The sequence below is a fragment of the Budorcas taxicolor genome, chromosome 2, assembly GCF_023091745.1.
Source record: "Budorcas taxicolor isolate Tak-1 chromosome 2, Takin1.1, whole genome shotgun sequence".
Classification (NCBI taxonomy): domain Eukaryota; kingdom Metazoa; phylum Chordata; class Mammalia; order Artiodactyla; family Bovidae; genus Budorcas; species Budorcas taxicolor.
This window is the reverse complement of record NC_068911.1, coordinates 174,184,698-174,201,698: the sequence shown is the minus strand read 5'-3', so window position 1 is coordinate 174,201,698 and position 17,001 is coordinate 174,184,698. Positions and strand designations below refer to the sequence as shown.

The window sequence follows — 17,001 nt, the reverse complement described above, 5'->3', positions numbered from 1 at the left end:
AAATCAGTGGTCAGTCCCAATATTTGTAAGTGGTCCTTATATTTTCATACTTCTTTGTTTACAACATGCCCTGGTCATCTTCCCTGTGAGGCAGTCACACTGATTGCAATCAGTAAAAGTGCCGGATTCAGCAGCATGGATAGTTATGGTCAGAGTTCAGGTGAATATTTTTGTTTTCCATGCTCTAAGTGCTCTCTAGTGGCTTATCCCAGGCTTTTCTCTCTCCATGCCTACAAGTGCACAGCCCCCATACCCAGCAACAGACCCTCTTTTATAGATTTAATAGAAGTTGCTAGGAAATTCATTCCTGAAGAGTTATTTATGTTGCCATTTTGGCCTGTAGTGTCAACTAAGTGCCTGAAATCATGTGATTTTTCTTATCATATGAAGTGTGATGCATACATTTAGAAAACAGACCTAGGATTAATTTTCTTGCCTTTTTTTTTTTTTTGTATAGCATCATTTCAATGTTCTGATTTGGAACTATGCTCCAGAATAACTTACTAGAGATCTGGGGGAAAATGTCACAGCCTGAAAAGGTAATCTAGATCAATTCAACAAAGTTTTTATATTTTGAGAGATTACTAAAAATGGACCAAAATGTATATTACTATCCAATACATGGTCCCCACTCTGATAATTTGTAGCTTGATATGAGATATAGCTGTATTGTCAATGGCAAAATACCCTTAAGTGTTACATTATAGAATAAGAATTTGGAGAGACGTAGAGACAGAAAGGGTGGAAAGGAAGTCAGTCTTCAGATTCTTCTTTACTTACTGGAAGAATTAAAAAAACAAACAAAAAAAGAAACCCAACAAGGAAGGGGACTGGTAGTATAGAGGAGAAAAATTTTCTACACAAATAAGATTCTCTCAAATGTGCAGCTGCTCATTCTCTGTATTTTACATACATTAATTGTAAAACTATAATGTTTTATTCCAGGCATGGTGCCAGATTCTGAGGGTTCAAGGCTGAAAACTAAGTCCTACAAAAAATTCACAGTCCAGTTTAGGTTTATAGATACATTAATTGACAGTAATAAACAATACAGCAAAAGTATATTCAGAGTTTGATGAGATCTCAGAAATTGTTTTCAGATGTTTTTCCCAAAATTGGATTTTGGAAGTTGTACTTTAAACATAAAAGAATGAACTTAGGCTTTTATGAAGCAATTTGACAGCCTTGATTTTTAACTGTTTACTGCTTTTGGTTGTAAGAACCTTTGAATGAGATGCTACCAAGTTATGTTTGGTCTTTTAGAGATTGTGCTGCTTTTCTTCTTCTTCTTTGTTTTTTTAGATGTTTGTTTATTTATTTGGCTATTCTAGGTCTCAGTTGCAGCACGTGGGATCTATTTCCCTGAGCAGGGCTCAAACCTGGGCACTCTGCACTGGGAGTGCAGAGTCTTAGCCACTGGACCACCAGGGAAGCCCTGTGCTGCTTTTCTTAATGACTGATTTTATTTTATTATTTTGCTTTATTTTCTATTAATGCAAAACAGTGATCTGTTTAGTTGAACAACTTTATTTTTATAATCTCCTTGTATTCTTTTTGCTGCCATGGTTTATTTGGTGTGATCATGGATAATAGAAGAGCAGGATACTTTGTGAGGATTTTGTCATCTGCAAAATGGGTCCTGATATGAGGATCAAATGAGAACATATGCACTCCTCTTTTGTGTACAAACATCTTGTATTTATTAAACACAGAGTTGAACCAGGAATAAAGTGGATTGGTGGAGGTATTTATATTGAAGTATAGGTGATTTACAATGTGTTAATTACTGCTGCACAGCAAAGTGATTCAGTTATATATACATATATATATATATGTTTAGTTATATGTATATTCTTTATTTAGTATTCTTTTCCATTATGGTGTATCACAGGATATTGAATATAGTTCTGTATGCTATACGGTAGGACCTTATTGTTTATCCATTCTGTATATAACAGCTTAGATCTGCTAACCCCAATCTCTCAATCCATCCTGCCCTGAAACCCTGTTCCCTTGGCATCCACTAAGGTTGCCACCAAAAACCACACTGTTCTCAGTGTCTGTGATTCTGTTTCATAGATAGGTTCATTTGTGTTATAGTTTAGATTACACATATAAGTGATATCATATGGTATTTGTCTTTCTGACTTGCTTCACTTAGTATGATAATCTCGAGTTGCATTAGATTGGCATTTTAATCAGGAAAAAATCAGGTGAGGTTATGGACAAGGTTGACATATATTCTGTCACTTTTGGAAACTGGAAAGTGTTTAAGCCCATTTTCAGTAATGTGAACAGATCTTTCTTTGCAAGATAGATCATTCTTTAAGCTTTCATATGTTAAATCATCAGAAGAATGGCAAATCTTGAGAATGTAAATCCATGTGTCAACTATTGAGATATAACATGTTAAATTTTGCCATATTTGCTGATGACAAAGGTTTTAAACATTTGAAAGTAGAAGTGTTTTTACTTTTGCTATTTTTTAGCATCTTCTGATATTTGAAGATAGAAGAGTACATATGATTAATTTATTTCTAAGAATTTGTATGTTTTTCATAGTATCGTAGACTCAAATTATACTTCAGACGGAGGGAGCCTCTAATCATAACCTAGGAAGGTGCAGATAGCCAGAATTCTGAAAAACCTACCTGAGCAGGAAAAGGGGATTCTCCTATTGGGAAATACATTCATGGTTATCAGTTGTGAAAAGGTATAATGGTTCTTTTAATAGCAGGTCCAGAATAAAGTTCCATATTGGCCTTTTTAAAAGCAGGTAAATAACTACAAAAAATAAGCTTTGTTTTTAACTACTCAGATTAAGCTTGGTGGTTGAGCAACATAGCATAGCATCCAAATTGTAGATTTTCCTTGCAACATTTTGAAAAGTGAACTACAAACCAAGATTTTGTAACAAAATAAGGAAAATATGCTCTATGCAATGTGGAGGGAAATAACGTGTGAAGAAGTCTGTTCTTCCAGTTGGTTTCTAAAAGCTTTGCTTTCGTCCCTAGCTTGTAGGGCTTTTACTTTCTTTTATATAAGATCCCTGCTGCTGAGCTTCTCAGTTCTGTCCCATGTTAAGTTCTGGAGCAAATCTGTGCTACACCTTTTCCAGCGGTACAGTGAAAAAATTCCAGGCAGGCTCCTACCTCAGGCAGCAGTTTTCCTGCTTTTCAGACTTTAAGGTTATCTATTCTTAGTTCATTGTTTTAAATAACAGTGTAACCCTAGAATTGCTGCTCTAATTGGAGATTTCATTTTGGTTAATTTTGTTGGAGAGTATTGATCAGTGTTTTGTGTTTGTGTGTGTGTCTGTGTGTGTTAGTCGCTCAGTCATGTCCAACCCCACGGACTGTAGCCCACCAGGCTTCTCTGGCCATGGGATTCTCCAGGCAAGAATACTGGAGTGGGTTGCCATGCCCTCCTCCATTGGTCAGTGTTAGGTGTTTTTAAATGCCTCTGATGTACTTCAGAGGAACCCCTGAGGCTTCTTCAGGCTAATTCAGATCTACCTTTCTGAGCCCTTACATTTCTTTCGGCTGCTATAGATCATTTCTTCTTCTGCTGAAAATCATAGTAAAAAAGGCAGAAAAGAGTATATACCATTTTTAAGCCACCTCTCACTAAAGCAAGGACAGAAAAGCAGCATGAAGTGGTTGGTGATGGTCACCAATAACTCAGTTTTTCTCAATTTTATGTTTTTTTAACTTTTTTTTTTTTTCATTTACATGGACCAGTTCCCCTTTGAAACTGTGTCTTTCCTTATGAGATTAACATATAGCTGCTTCAGACTCTCTTACCTCCATGCTAATTTAAAACTTTTTAGTCCTGTTCTCACTTGTGAGTTCCAGTCTTTAATTTCCCACCACCTGTAGAGTGAAGTGAAGTCGCTCAGTTGTATCTGACTCTTTGCGACCCCATGGACTGTAGCCTACCAGGCTCCTCCATCCATGGGATTTCCCAGTCAAGAGTACTGGAGTGGGTTGCCATTTCCTTCTCCAGGAGATCTTCCCCACCCAGGGATTGAACCTGGGTCTTCCGCATTGTAGGTAGACGCTTTATTTACTATCAGAGCCCATTTTATTTTACTAACCTGTCTCTCAGATTTACTGTTTATACATTTTATTACTGAAGTCCATTCTCCTGAACTTTGGAAGCTTGCAGTCATCTTGAAATTCCCTTATCTCTTTCATCAAGTCTCTTGAAAAAGTCGTGTCTTCCTGTGTACAGCTTCTTTGACTTGTTATATGCCTCATCCATTTTTACTGTCTCGTTTTTAATTTTAGTGGATTTTGCTTCATATCCAGATTATTTCAGTAGTCTTTCTATTGAATCTCCTTCATCTAGATCACCTTTCCCCTCTGATCTATCTGGTACAAAGTGACCGGATTAGTTTAATTAAAATGTCACTTGTTTTACTGTTTTCTTGGTAAAAATCATACTGTTCTCCTGTATTACTAATAAGACCAAGTTTAAGTTTTGGCCCTGAAGGGGGTACATTTTTGCCTATCCTGTGTTTCCCACTGCTCTTTGAGATCATCTCCTTCATTTAGCAGCATGCTGTGTGCAGTTCTTTGCACATACCATATCTGTGCTTTTCTCCTTGCTTTTGTAAATGTTTTGGCCCATGCCAGTGTGTTCACTGCTCCTCCCACTCCCAGTCTCTCCAAATCTCTCTGGATTTGTTCAGAAAAGCTTCAGCGATTCCCCCAAGTCTGTACTTGTTTTCTCTTAAAAATAAAGAAAAGTTTCTGGGTATTTTTTCATTTTTCCCCAAGTAGATCACAAACCCTTTGAAAGTAGGCACTCAGGTCTTCCCCGGTAGTGTAGTTGTAAAGGATCTGCCTGCCAATGCAGGAGGCAGAAGAGGCTCAGGTTAGATCCCTGGCTCAGGGGTATCCCCTGGAGTTGGAAATGGCAACCAACTCCAGTATTCTTGCCTAGAAAATTCCATGGTCAGAGCAGCCTGGGAGGCTACAGTTCATGGGGTCACAAAGAGTTGGATGCAACTGAGTGTGCACACGTGTGCATGTGCACACACACACACACACACACACACACACACAGTGTTCTACCTTTGATTGGGTGCATGGCAGTTTTTGTTTGGGTTTTCAGTAAACATTAAATTTGTGAGGTTATTAAGAAATTCAACTAGAGTGTTAATATAGTAGACACTTGTATATTCAAAGATGGTTTTTTGAGATTTTTTTTTTCCTTTGCTAGTTTGATTGAAGTCAGTCCTTGGCAGTCATTTTTATTCTGTAAATTTTGTAAAATTTTGATTAATTGATTTTCTGTTAAAAAACGATTGCTTCCTCTAAGATTTAGAAGTTCGTCAAAATGTTTATAAAAATTATCAATGTGTTTCCAAGAAATTAGTCAAAATATGACTATGTTGTTTACTATGTTAATGGGAACAATAAACCAGTAACTCTCACTTCCGTGCCTGGCTAAATGAAAATATTTGGAAGCAACAGACTTGCTCTGAAGATGTTGGAAGAGGATGAATTTTGAATTAAGAGTTTTGAATTAAGATGAGAGTTTGAATTAAGATGAAAAAATATTCAGTAGTGTGACTATAACTAAAATACTTCACTGTTCTTCAAGAATAACTTAACGTATTTGCAGATTTATTAGAGGATGACTGAAAGACTGCTATGTAAAATAAACCAAAATGATTTACAACTTGGAGAAAATATGTACAAATAAACTGTATTAAGGGTCTGTGCTTCAGACTTGAGGATTGTGTGTGTGTGTGGTGGAGGGGAGTGGGGTAAAAACAACAGGAAGTATTCTCACACAGGAATGCCAAATTAAGTTAATATTAAAAAGTTGCTTTGTATAATTTTTCTTCTGTTTTGGATTTGAGCTCATGGAAAACAAAAACCATGTTTGCCTGATGTTCCATGTCTTTGTACCACTGTAAGAAGAAAAGTTCTAGGCCCAAAAGACCCAAAGAACAAATGAATACAGCATTTTACGTGTTCTAGTCAGAGACACTACCTGGATGGAAAGTTAGCTGCAAACATTTTTCTGTGTGAAAGTGAAAGTGTTAGTCACTTACTCATGTCCAACTCTTTGCGACCCCATGGATTATAGACCACCAGGCTCCTCTGTCCATGGAATTTTCCAGGCAAGAATACTGTAGTGGGTTGCCATTTTCTTCTCTAGGGGAGCTTCCTGACCCAGGGATTGAACCTGAGTCCTCCTAACTTTGCAGGCAGATTTTTTTTTTCTTTTTTTTTTTACCATCTGAGTCACCAGGGAAGCCCCATTTTTATGTACATTTTCTTAATGAAATGATTAATACTCTGTTAAAAAATAAAGGAAATTAATATGTAATTATAAAACTATTTCTTATGCCAATTGTATTGCATGATTCTGTGCTTTAAACATTATAGCATTCTGGCAAAATGAATCTGAGAGCTAGTAAAGTGCAAAAAAAAAAAGATGAAGAATTGGCCTAGAATACCACTAATAAAGATGGTGCTGTTTTCCACTGTCTTGGAGAACTATTCACCATCACAATACTCATGAGTATACTGTGATTAGAGAGAAAGCAACCACCTTATCTTTACTTTCAAACAGGTTATCAGTGTTTGTCAAGAGATATATTGTTCATTTACCTAATTTAAAGCACTTTTTGTTTTTCATCATTTCTTAAAAAGAAGGTGTTTATATCACCTTCTGCTTGGTTTTCTCCTGTGTTTCTGCTTAAGTAATACCCCAGAGTTTCACTTTTTTTTTTTTTTTTGACTGCTGCTATAAGAGATACCTTTTAAAAATCTTTCCAGGGTATTGAATATTTTCCTTGTTTCTCCTACAATTTTTTTTTAAAAATCAAAGAACAGTCTCAAAAAAGAAAAATCAGTGTCTTTATAAGAATTTTGTTAGTTCCTCTTCAAAAGCAGAAGACGAAAAAGATTGCCTTACCTTGTTGACCTTCTGAGTACGTAAGTCAGGGGTAAGAACTCCATATTTCTATGAAGTACCATTGATAGAAAAGATCAGTCAATAAAGTACATAGCATGTTGTGTGACATGTAGTGGGAGAAGAAGGAAAATCATAGAAATAGGATTAAAATAATTAATACTTAACGGCAGGCTTGAAAGTGTTTTTTGATTTTACTTAAGAAGTGATGAGATGCCATCATGACAAGAGATGGTTATTTTCATTCTTTGTTAAGCCAGGAACATAATTTGCGAAAGAAGAACTATATTATTATTTCTAATGCCTAAATGTTCTTCTTGGAAATGATTTCATTGTTGGAGCCCCTTTCCCGTCTTCTAAAATATAGTTTAATCTTCTGATCTAGTTTGGTTCTATTTTGGAACCAAACAAAATTATGACAATAATTTTTACCCAGAAACTTTTCAACTCTGAAAGTTTTTTAAATTAATTAATTTGTGTTTATTAAGAATGAACATTGTTTTACTTAAACTTTAAAAATAAAATATTAAATGTAGAGCTTGGAATTTCAAGATAGGTTTACAGATTGGATTTCATAATTGGAGTTATCTCTTCATACGTATAAGCCCTTTTTCAAAGGCTGTAAACAACAGATCACACACCTTGTAACTTGTCTGAGAAGCATAATCCTCTGGAACCTAAAGGACCCTTCATGCAAGAGCAATGTGAAATAATTTTAGAATGAGATTCTATTCTCCTTTCAAAGCAGATCATATACCATCTAGCAGCATATTATAACATGTAAAAAATCATTTTTGTCTGAATACCTTCATACACTTAAAGATGAAAGTGTTGTTTTAAGTATCACAGTCATAGGATCGTTCTTACAGTAAGGGGGTACTGTTAGTCTGCTCTCAACTCAAATGATGGAATAATCAGTCTGCTTTCTAGCTGAGATTCTTTTAAACTGTTTAATGAAGCTTGTCAAGTTTTAGATCTTTTAAAAGGGGATGGTGTCTCATATCTTCCAAAGATCACACTGTGGTTTTCCCATAGTGTATCAGGTGGCTGGAAGCTTAAGATGACCATTACATCTGTCTTGGTGATTGACTTTGGAAGAGTCTTGAAGATGATCTGACTTTCTCAGATTGAACTTTCAAGCTGTGATACTTTTCTTGAAGCTATTTCTGTGCATTAATCAATAAAGAAAATTTCTTAGCAGGCTTATTGTGTAGCTTGAGGTAGACGCTCCCCCACAATCTTCCCTGTTTCAGCCTTTCCCTTTGTGTCTCTCTACAGTACTTGGCATATAACTACAGCTGTCTTATGTTGTGTTTTAAAGTTTTCTAAGGAAGCTCTGGCATGTTCCGATCTGGTACTGCATAGTTTGTATAGCGAATGAAACTTCTTTTGGAACTGAGTCTTGTAGTTATTACCCTTCTTTGAAGTCAAGGGGAGAGTTTCTCATTAAAATTACATCTTTTGCTTGTTTTCTTATATATATATGTGTGTATATATACTTTTTAGGTGGAAAGGTAAAGTTTAAGAGACATTGAGCAAATGCTGAATTGTTGCAACTCCAGATCCTAGAGCCCACACCACACCCACTCTCAGTCTAGCAATAAGTAGTAAGACATTTGGAATCCCTTTTCCCCATCCAGTCTTGACTGTTGAGACTGGCAGCAAAGATGTAGCAATTAGAAATACTACGTATTTTGTTCTGCTACCTTTCAACAAGAATCAGCATGCAAAGTTGACATTTCCTGACCAGAATTTGGAAGACTATAATGTGATTCCCTGGGCCTTGATTCCAGAAGAAAGAGCTCTCTGAATATGGGTTTACTAGTTGGTGGTGAAGTCATGAGTCACCAACTGTTAGGCCAGATATTATCCCAACTATATGTCCAGATATTATCTCAATTTATGGAGTAAGGTCCCTGAGTTCTCCTCTTTCCTTCCACAGGGCAAGCAGGAGGACTTCAAGACGACAGTTCTGGAGGGTATGGAGACGGCCAAGCATCAGGTGAGGGTGGCATTAGATGCTTGCCACTTAGCAAGAGCCGCCAAGTCAGGGATTGATGCTTGCGAGTGTCTTTGGCTGTGGTACCCACATTTTAGCCAGAAGCGCAAGGGAAGAACTATAAGCCACAGGATAGAGTAGTATGATAGAAAGTGTAGCCAGAACAAAGGCAAGCAAAATCTTTTGAAGTCCTCAGGCCGATCTCAGCCCTCCAGGAGATGGCGGGTACTTTTCTCCCCGGCAGACTTTATAGTAACAACAAACATGGTATAAAACATAGGCTTAGGAATCATGGGACCTTTACACAAAACTATAACTTAATATAATACACAGAGAGGGGAAGCCATAGGCTGAAAAATAGGATGGAAAGGCATTCTAAGATTAGTCAAAGGAATTATGTGGGCAAGTGACTCTTTAGAAATGATTGTTAAGTGGTATTGGTTACAGTTTTTTCAACTAACATTATTACATAGTTAATTTTTTAGCTTTAAACGTTTTGTTTCTCACATGAAAATTAATTTAAAAAAAAAAGTCTGCTGAAAGTGCTCTTTATTTTCAGACCAAACTATAAGATTTTTAACTTCTAGGAAAAAATAAAGGGTTAAATGATTTATAGGAGCCCATCTGGAACAGTTAAAGTTTGTTCCAGGAATCCAAAGTAGAGTTGTCTGGATTTCATCCTTTACCTCTTAAAGGATGTTATTGTATATGCCAGTGCTCAAAACTATTTTGCATATACATTTTGATAGACTTGGAATAGGTATCACTTTTGGAGTTTGTCACTTTTCAACTCTTAAATCTACTTCCAAATTATTGATTACAATTGTGTACAGCAGGTCCAGGGAATATTTGTATTTTACTCTCTTGGATCAGAGATACTTCAGTGGTAGTATCTAGGGGATCCAGAATGTTAGAAGTAGACTTCTTTAAATGCTGTCCAAAGGATTGAAGTTTGATAATCAGTACATGGTTGTCTTAGAGGAGTTAAAATTCTCATTTATCTGGCAGATAAATCTTCAACAATGCTTTTCATCAAATGATGCATGATTGGATCTTCCATGGAACTGCCAAGGAGCAGGGGTAGCTTTTAGAACTTTTAATCTTGAAGAAATAGAGTTTTCTTGTTGCTTTTTGTTTTTATGTGAATAATTAATAAATTTACTCTTTCGCTTAAGAAAACAGTATGTTGTACTGCTGAGAGTAAAGCAGACTTCCATACAGAACTGGTGCTACTAATTTAATAGTAGAACCTGAGCCTAGGTGTTTCCAGGAATGGTGGTGACTACTCTGAACCCATCAAGGTCTCTTTAGATCTTCATCTTGTTCAGCTTGTTCAGAAGCATGCATTTGTGATATGATCAGTCTGAGTTAGAAAAGTATGCTTATAAGTAATCAGTGTTCTTCGCTTAACAAAACCATGTGACCCTCATGAGTATCTTGGGAACAGGATCATATCTTGACCTTAAAAGATCACATCAAGTTGGTATTTACATCCTCAACCTTAAAAGTTAGTGGGGAACTTGAGGTCATCTTACCTAGTTTTCTGCCTTCAAACATGTGGTATTTGTATCACCCCTGTTTTGTCAGTTGGGTCCTAAAACACAAAGTTAAATGACTCGGCCAGGGATATACCAGCAGTGGAGGAGTGAGAACCCAGAGGTCTTGTTTCTTATGCATATACTGTTCTTATACTCTCCCTCATAGAATCATTTAAAGTGCGCATTTAACCTAAAAATTAAAAATCTAAAGCATAAGAGATGCTCTCCTGTTTCTTCCTTTTTCTCTCTTTTTCTTCTTTTATTTTAAAGCTTTTATTAGACTGGATGTAGTGCATCAGGGCTTCCCTGGTGGCTCAGACGGTAAAGAGTCCACCTGCAGTGCAGGGGACCCAGGTTTGATCCCTGTGTCGGGAAAGTCCCCTGGAGAAGGGCATGGCTATCCACTCCAGTATTCTTGCCTGGAGAATTCCATGGACACAGGAGCCTGGCAGGCTATGGTCCATGGGGTTGAAGAGTCAAACATGACTGAGTGACTAACACATGGTGCATCTATAGTTACTAATTTTAAGTTTATATGTACATCTTATCAGGCTCTTGTTTCTGTCCTTTAACTAGAAATCTGCTGCTGCAGCTGCTAAGTCGCTTCAGTCATGTCCGACTCTATGCAACCCCATAGACTGGACTATGCAGCTAGAAATCTAGTTATAGTTAAATTTTATCTACTTTAATGAAGGGAGGCGGGAAGCCAAGAAACCCTCATGGAGGTCTTCTTTTCTTTTGTGTTGTCATATCCCTGTTACTTTATTCAAGATGCTGCCTGTGTTCTAACAGAATTGGAGGGAAATGGTTTCTTGGAATAGAGAGGTCCTAGAGCCTCACTTTCCCCCTCCCTTTTTCTGTCTAATTAATAGATCGAGAAAGGTCCCTTAAATATGTAACTACTTTCACTTTGTTTTCAGAGAAAGTATGAGGCAGTCAGATCCTTAGACAGGGCAGTTAAGCTTTAGCGTAACTGCATTTTGGGAAGGTAGTGCTGGAAATATCCTGTGTTGAAGTGGTAAGAAAGACAAACAAAGGGCAAGATTGGTATGTAGGCAACCTTGGGGCTTTTAAAAAAATACAGTGTCTTTGAAACATTCTGAATTTCCAGAATACCAGGCTCTATTAAGTACATACAGACACCAAAGTATAAAACTATTCCAGAGCCAAGTGTAAGTTACTTGTGAATTGTATGTACTACTGATACTTTTAATAAGGATATTGTTAAAGACAATTGTATTCTGTAAGATTCTTCCCTTTAAAGGAGATAGTGGTCTGTTCATTTTGCAATATTTTTAAAAGAGAATCTTTTGATTTAGCTTCTGAGCAGTTTAATTTCCAAATTTTTTGTTTCTTTGGGGAAAAGTTAGATTTTTAAGTCTTGTACTTTTCATCTTGATTTTGATAATGGTTTCCTTCTTTTAAATAGTAGTCTCATCCTTAAAAGCTAGAAGGAAGGCAATAATTACTGAGAATTTTTAGGGTCCATTTTTCATTTTTAAAAAGTTTAATTTTAAGAATAATTGGGTTTTTTTAGCTATTATGCAGAAGTTAGAGATGGAGAATATTGTTATTCCACATGTACATTAATGTTACAGCTTTGGGCTTCTTTAATTCCTTTTGTTAAACTTTTGATATTTGATCAAAAGATAATTTAAAACTCGTAACTGATATAAAATTTCTTAATTGTTACATTTTCTCCAGTTTTCTCAAATTAGACAAGTATATTAAAGTGATTTCTGTTGATAACACTTGGAATGAGAAACCTTTAATGTAAGATTTAGTGGGTTCCCCCCCCACACACACATACATGGTTTTTCTGGCTGTCATGACAGTAGTATTTTGCAATGGCATTGATAGTCAGGGACCACTTATTAAACAAATACATAGAAGATAATATAACTAAGAAAGAAAGCTACCCCGTTTTGGGGAAGAAGTAAAGTTTATAGAGTTCATTGGTTTTCTTGTTAATAGTGTACATTCATGAAATATACCAAGATATAACCTATATTTGGTTCAAATACTCAGGGTTATTGAGTAGATAATATTTCTTACAGATGTGACATGTTTTTGGACTTGGCTTTATTTTTTGTTTATTATGATTTGGGAATACAGGACTGGGAACTTTGAAGCTGTAAAGTATTGGAAACTTTCAGTTTACTGAAATAACCTATACTTTGGATAGTCAGCATTTCTTCTTTTCATTCCTTGATTTCCTGCTCTACCCTCCACAGTATGGCTGTTACTTTTTTTTTCCATATAGAATAATTTCCCTGAGAGTCTTTAATTTTAGGTTGTGATTCATTGAATGTGAGGATTATTAATTTGATATAGTGTTGTAAATACTTTATTTATGCCCTCATTACTTACTGTGGATGAATGGGTTTTAATGCTTGTCTCCAAGAACAGCATTCCCTAATGTACAGTAGCATTGGGCATTTTTGCTTATCCTCTTGTTAATCATTGTTTTTTCCTCAATCGTGTTTGGACGTCTTTACGGAAACAGTGCCTCAGTAGCCTAACTGTGATTTTCTGAGCCCCACCTGACCTGCCTCATTCTTTTTGTTCTCCTGATCTCACTAATGCCTTTTCTTTAGTGTTGCTTCCATCATCAGTGCTTCCAACTTCTTGTTTTTTTGTGCTTTTAAATGATTAAATATGGATATCTGGTACCTATTTTATTACTTACGTAATTACTTTAATGGTATTGAATTTTTAAACTCTTTAAATTGTGTCTTGATATGTGCAGAAGCTGATGGTTAAGTATATATTTATAAGATCATCCTAGATAGAGCGCACCAAAATCCTAACCCCTGGACTACCAGGGGAAGATCATCTTAGAAATAAAAGTAAAATATATGTAAATGTATTTCTTAGAACATCTTATAAAGATGTACTTAACCACCAGCTTATAAAGATTTCAATTTAATCCCAATTTAAGACTTACACTTGTTAAATAAATTATGTATATGTATATGTAGTACTATATAGTATATGCAGTAACATATTTTACTTGCAGTTAGTAGTGAAGCATTTCTAATGTTTATACCAGAAAAGATGGATTTCTTGCTTTCTTTTGTCTCTTCATTGTAGTCGGCTTAGTTTCTCTCACTGCTTGCCAGCCGTTGAATTATGAGAACTAGTGGACTGTGCCGTTGATGAGACAGTGTGTTCGTTATTAAACGTTAGATCCTCTTCATGTTCCCTGTTGTTGTCCTAAAAAAAGTATGTGATTGTGGTTTTCATTCCATAGCCTCTTTTGCTTTCTTGTTAGTCTTTTCTCCTTTACTCTTGTTCTTTAGTTTTAAATTTTATTGTATACGGTTAATAGTGCTAATTTTAGTTAAGGAGTGTCCTCAAGTATTTTAAAGTTTTTTGTGGATGAAGAAAAGATTCTAAATGCCATGTTACGTTTTTTAACATATATTGTTTCTCTCATTAGTAAACTGATTTTAGGAATGTTAAGCTCAAATGAATGACTAATTTTTAAGGGTGTTTCAGCTTTTGAGCAAATTGAAAGTTTTTTTTTAAAAAAAGGAGTGAGATCAGTCTGTGAGCAAGGCAAAGCTCTACAGAAGTTCTTAAGGCAGAAAAGGGGTTCGAGGCATAATCATTATCCCTAGTTCTATATTCACTTGCACGTTTCCCAGAAACCCTTTGCTTTTTTTTTTGCTAGGTGTGGAGGGTGCAGCTTTCCAGAGTAGACTTCCTCATGACCGGATGACTTCTCAAGAAGCAGCATGTTTTCCAGATATCATCAGTGGACCACAGCAGACCCAGAAGGTTTTTCTGTTCATTAGAAATCGCACAGTAAGTTTCCTTGTTAGTTTTTTTCCACCTGAATTCTAAAAGGTACATATTATTTTATATAGAATATGGGGGGAAAAGTAGAGAGGAAAGAATTTTTAAGTTATCTATAATACTGTTATCCAGAGATAACCACTGTTAAAAATTAGTTTTTTTCCTCTAGGTATTTTTTTAAATGTACATAATTTTTCTTACAAAATTGAGATCCTCCTTCTGTGCATTCTTTGGATTCTTTTCATTCTTCAATAACCTTATAAACACACGATAAGAATCTTTATAAACTTTTTAAAAATATACTTTAAAAATAATCACTTTGTCTTTCCTTCTCAGCATAAGAGAAACCCTTATTCTGTTCTGCTCATCTGGTTCATCATCCTCCTCTGGCTAAATGATTGATTTTAATATCTGTGTAATATTTATTTGACAAGTGGGTCATACTTTTAACTGTTGGGCAGTTAAATGTCCATTTTACTTATTAAAGTGAAGCTCTGAACAGCTTTATACATTGTTGACTCTCATCTCTGATTATTTCCTTACGATAGAATTCTAGATAGAGTTCTAGAAGGAAAACTACCTTCTCAAAAAGTATGAATACTTTTTAAGATTTGATACATGTTGTCAGATTACTTCCCAGAGAGCCTGACCCAGTTAATGCCCTCATTGAGTAAAAGTGAAAGTGTTAGTTGTTCAGTCCTGTCTAACGCTTTGCGACCCTGTGGACCGTAACGCACCAGGCTCCTCTGTCCATGGGATTTTCCAGGCAAGAATACTGGAGTGGGTAGCCATTGCCTTTTTCAGGGGATCTTTTCAACACAGGGATCTGAACTCAGGTCTCCTGCGTTGCAGGCAGATTTTATGGTCTGATTGATGATAATCTGTGCTGCTGTAGTAGGCCAAGATCATTTATCTTCCATTTCTTTGATTACTTAGACTGATTGGTTTTTCATATTTGTTAGTCATTTGCATTTCTTCTGTGAATTTTTCTTTCATGTTCTTTATTCATCTGAAGTTCTTTTTTTTTCTTTTTTTTTAATTTGGCTGCTCTGGGGTCTTAGTTGGCCTGTGGGATCTAGTTCCCTGACTAGGAATCAAACCCAGGTACCCTGCTTTGGGAGCACAGTCTTAGCCACTGGACCACCAGGGAAATCCCATCAGAAATTCTTTAACTGTATACTGTTCAGAACATATTTGTTACACTCTGAAAGTGAAAGTGTTAGTCACTTCAGTCGTGTCCAGCTCTTTGCGACCCCATGGACGTAGCCTGCCAGGCTCCTCTGTCCATGGAATTCTCAAGGCAAGAATACTGGAATTCTCAAATTAAGAGCCATTCTCTTCTCCAGGGAATCTTCCCAACTCAGGGATTGAACCAGGGTCTGCTGCATTGCAGGCAGATTCTTTACCTGCTGGCCAAGCCACCCGGGAAGCTCCATTTGTTATACTCTGGTGAAACAGAGTAGAAGAAATTCATGTTGAATTTCAGCTATTTTGGATATAGCTGAATAGATACTCAGAGATGTCTTTTTATTCACCACTAACATCTTTATTTTGACCATTAGATTGTAAAACTACTGCTAAATTTGGATTGTTAGATGCCATTTAGCTAGAGTGATGGGTAGGTTTGTGTAGTAGTGAATAAAGGTTCTTTTCTGTGAAGAAAAATTGGGTGATTTTTTTTAAAAAGTGAGTGAGTGGAACAGTCTTAATGTGCATTTTTAAGGCTGATTTGTCTTACAATTGAATCAGCTTCTGTGCGTAGCTTGTTAACATTTGTTCTAAGTAGATTTCAGACAAAATTGTCATTTTGTTGTTTCATCTGAGGGAAGTTTTCAATTTTTACTTGCATTTCAGTGGTAGATTTATAGCGATCTGTTTCCTCTGATTCATTCCCTGTGACAGAAGTCCAGATTTGGGGAAGGACTAGCACAGATTTAGAGTTGTGGTCTCTGGCTATAAAACAGAATTTAAGTCATTCTTTCCTATAAGAACTGTGTCAGTTGTCTCATGTTAAATTGCATCCTTTGCATCCAGATTTTCAAACCACAATTTTAGAATTATTCAACTAGAACCTGTGATGTGAGTTTTGTATTATAAGATGGAAGGAGGAAGAAGGCTTATGTTGAGGTTTGATGGGCTTGGGCCCATGGCATGATTGAGGAATTCCATTTTCCTTTTGACAGTGGCCACAGAGAAAAGCAGAGGGTCCATATGAATTTGGTCATATCTCTTTGTAACTGAATTTATTTACACATTAACTCCTTTGAAATTTGATGGAGCAGTATTTATTAACTTTTAGCTAAGATTTAAATATGATAATATTCCACTGGTCTTGCCTTTTGTAGGTATGTATTCAGTTTGAAGAGAATTCATGTTAGAGGCCATTGATTGTACTGTAATATTTGTCATTCCTCTTTTTACTGCTTTTTCAGCAGTATTAGAAATAATTGACTCCTTTCTTAAATACGCAGCTTCCTTAGCTTAACACAGTATTCTAGTTTTTCTCTTGCTTCCCTGGTTGTTGTCTTCTCTGAATGATTTGTAGGGTTGTCCTTAACAACAGGCCAACTATGTGAACTGGTTAGAGGTCCTTAAGGTCCTCTCCTCTCTCCCCTGTTCTTTCCTGCTAGGAGCCCTTTTTCTGCACACTTGACTTCAGTTATACCCATAAGCAAGAGGCTCTAAACCTCAACTCTGAACCCCAGCTACATATCTAGATGCCAGTCTTTC

The 17,001-nt window shown here is 36.2% G+C and overlaps 1 protein-coding gene across 2 annotated transcripts in view; it reads left to right on the top strand.

Annotated features, from left to right (window-relative positions):
- KDM1A (lysine demethylase 1A) overlaps positions 1–17,001 on the top strand; it is a 63,206-nt gene that overhangs the window by 15,798 nt on the left and 30,407 nt on the right. The window contains exons 3-4 of one of the 2 annotated variants that reach the window (XM_052635732.1): positions 8,876–8,935; positions 14,147–14,280. In XM_052635732.1, the coding sequence (XP_052491692.1) occupies positions 8,876–8,935; positions 14,147–14,280 (194 nt within the window). The remainder of the gene's footprint in view (positions 1–8,875; positions 8,936–14,146; positions 14,281–17,001) is intronic. The other variant, XM_052635733.1, reaches the window with a different exon arrangement.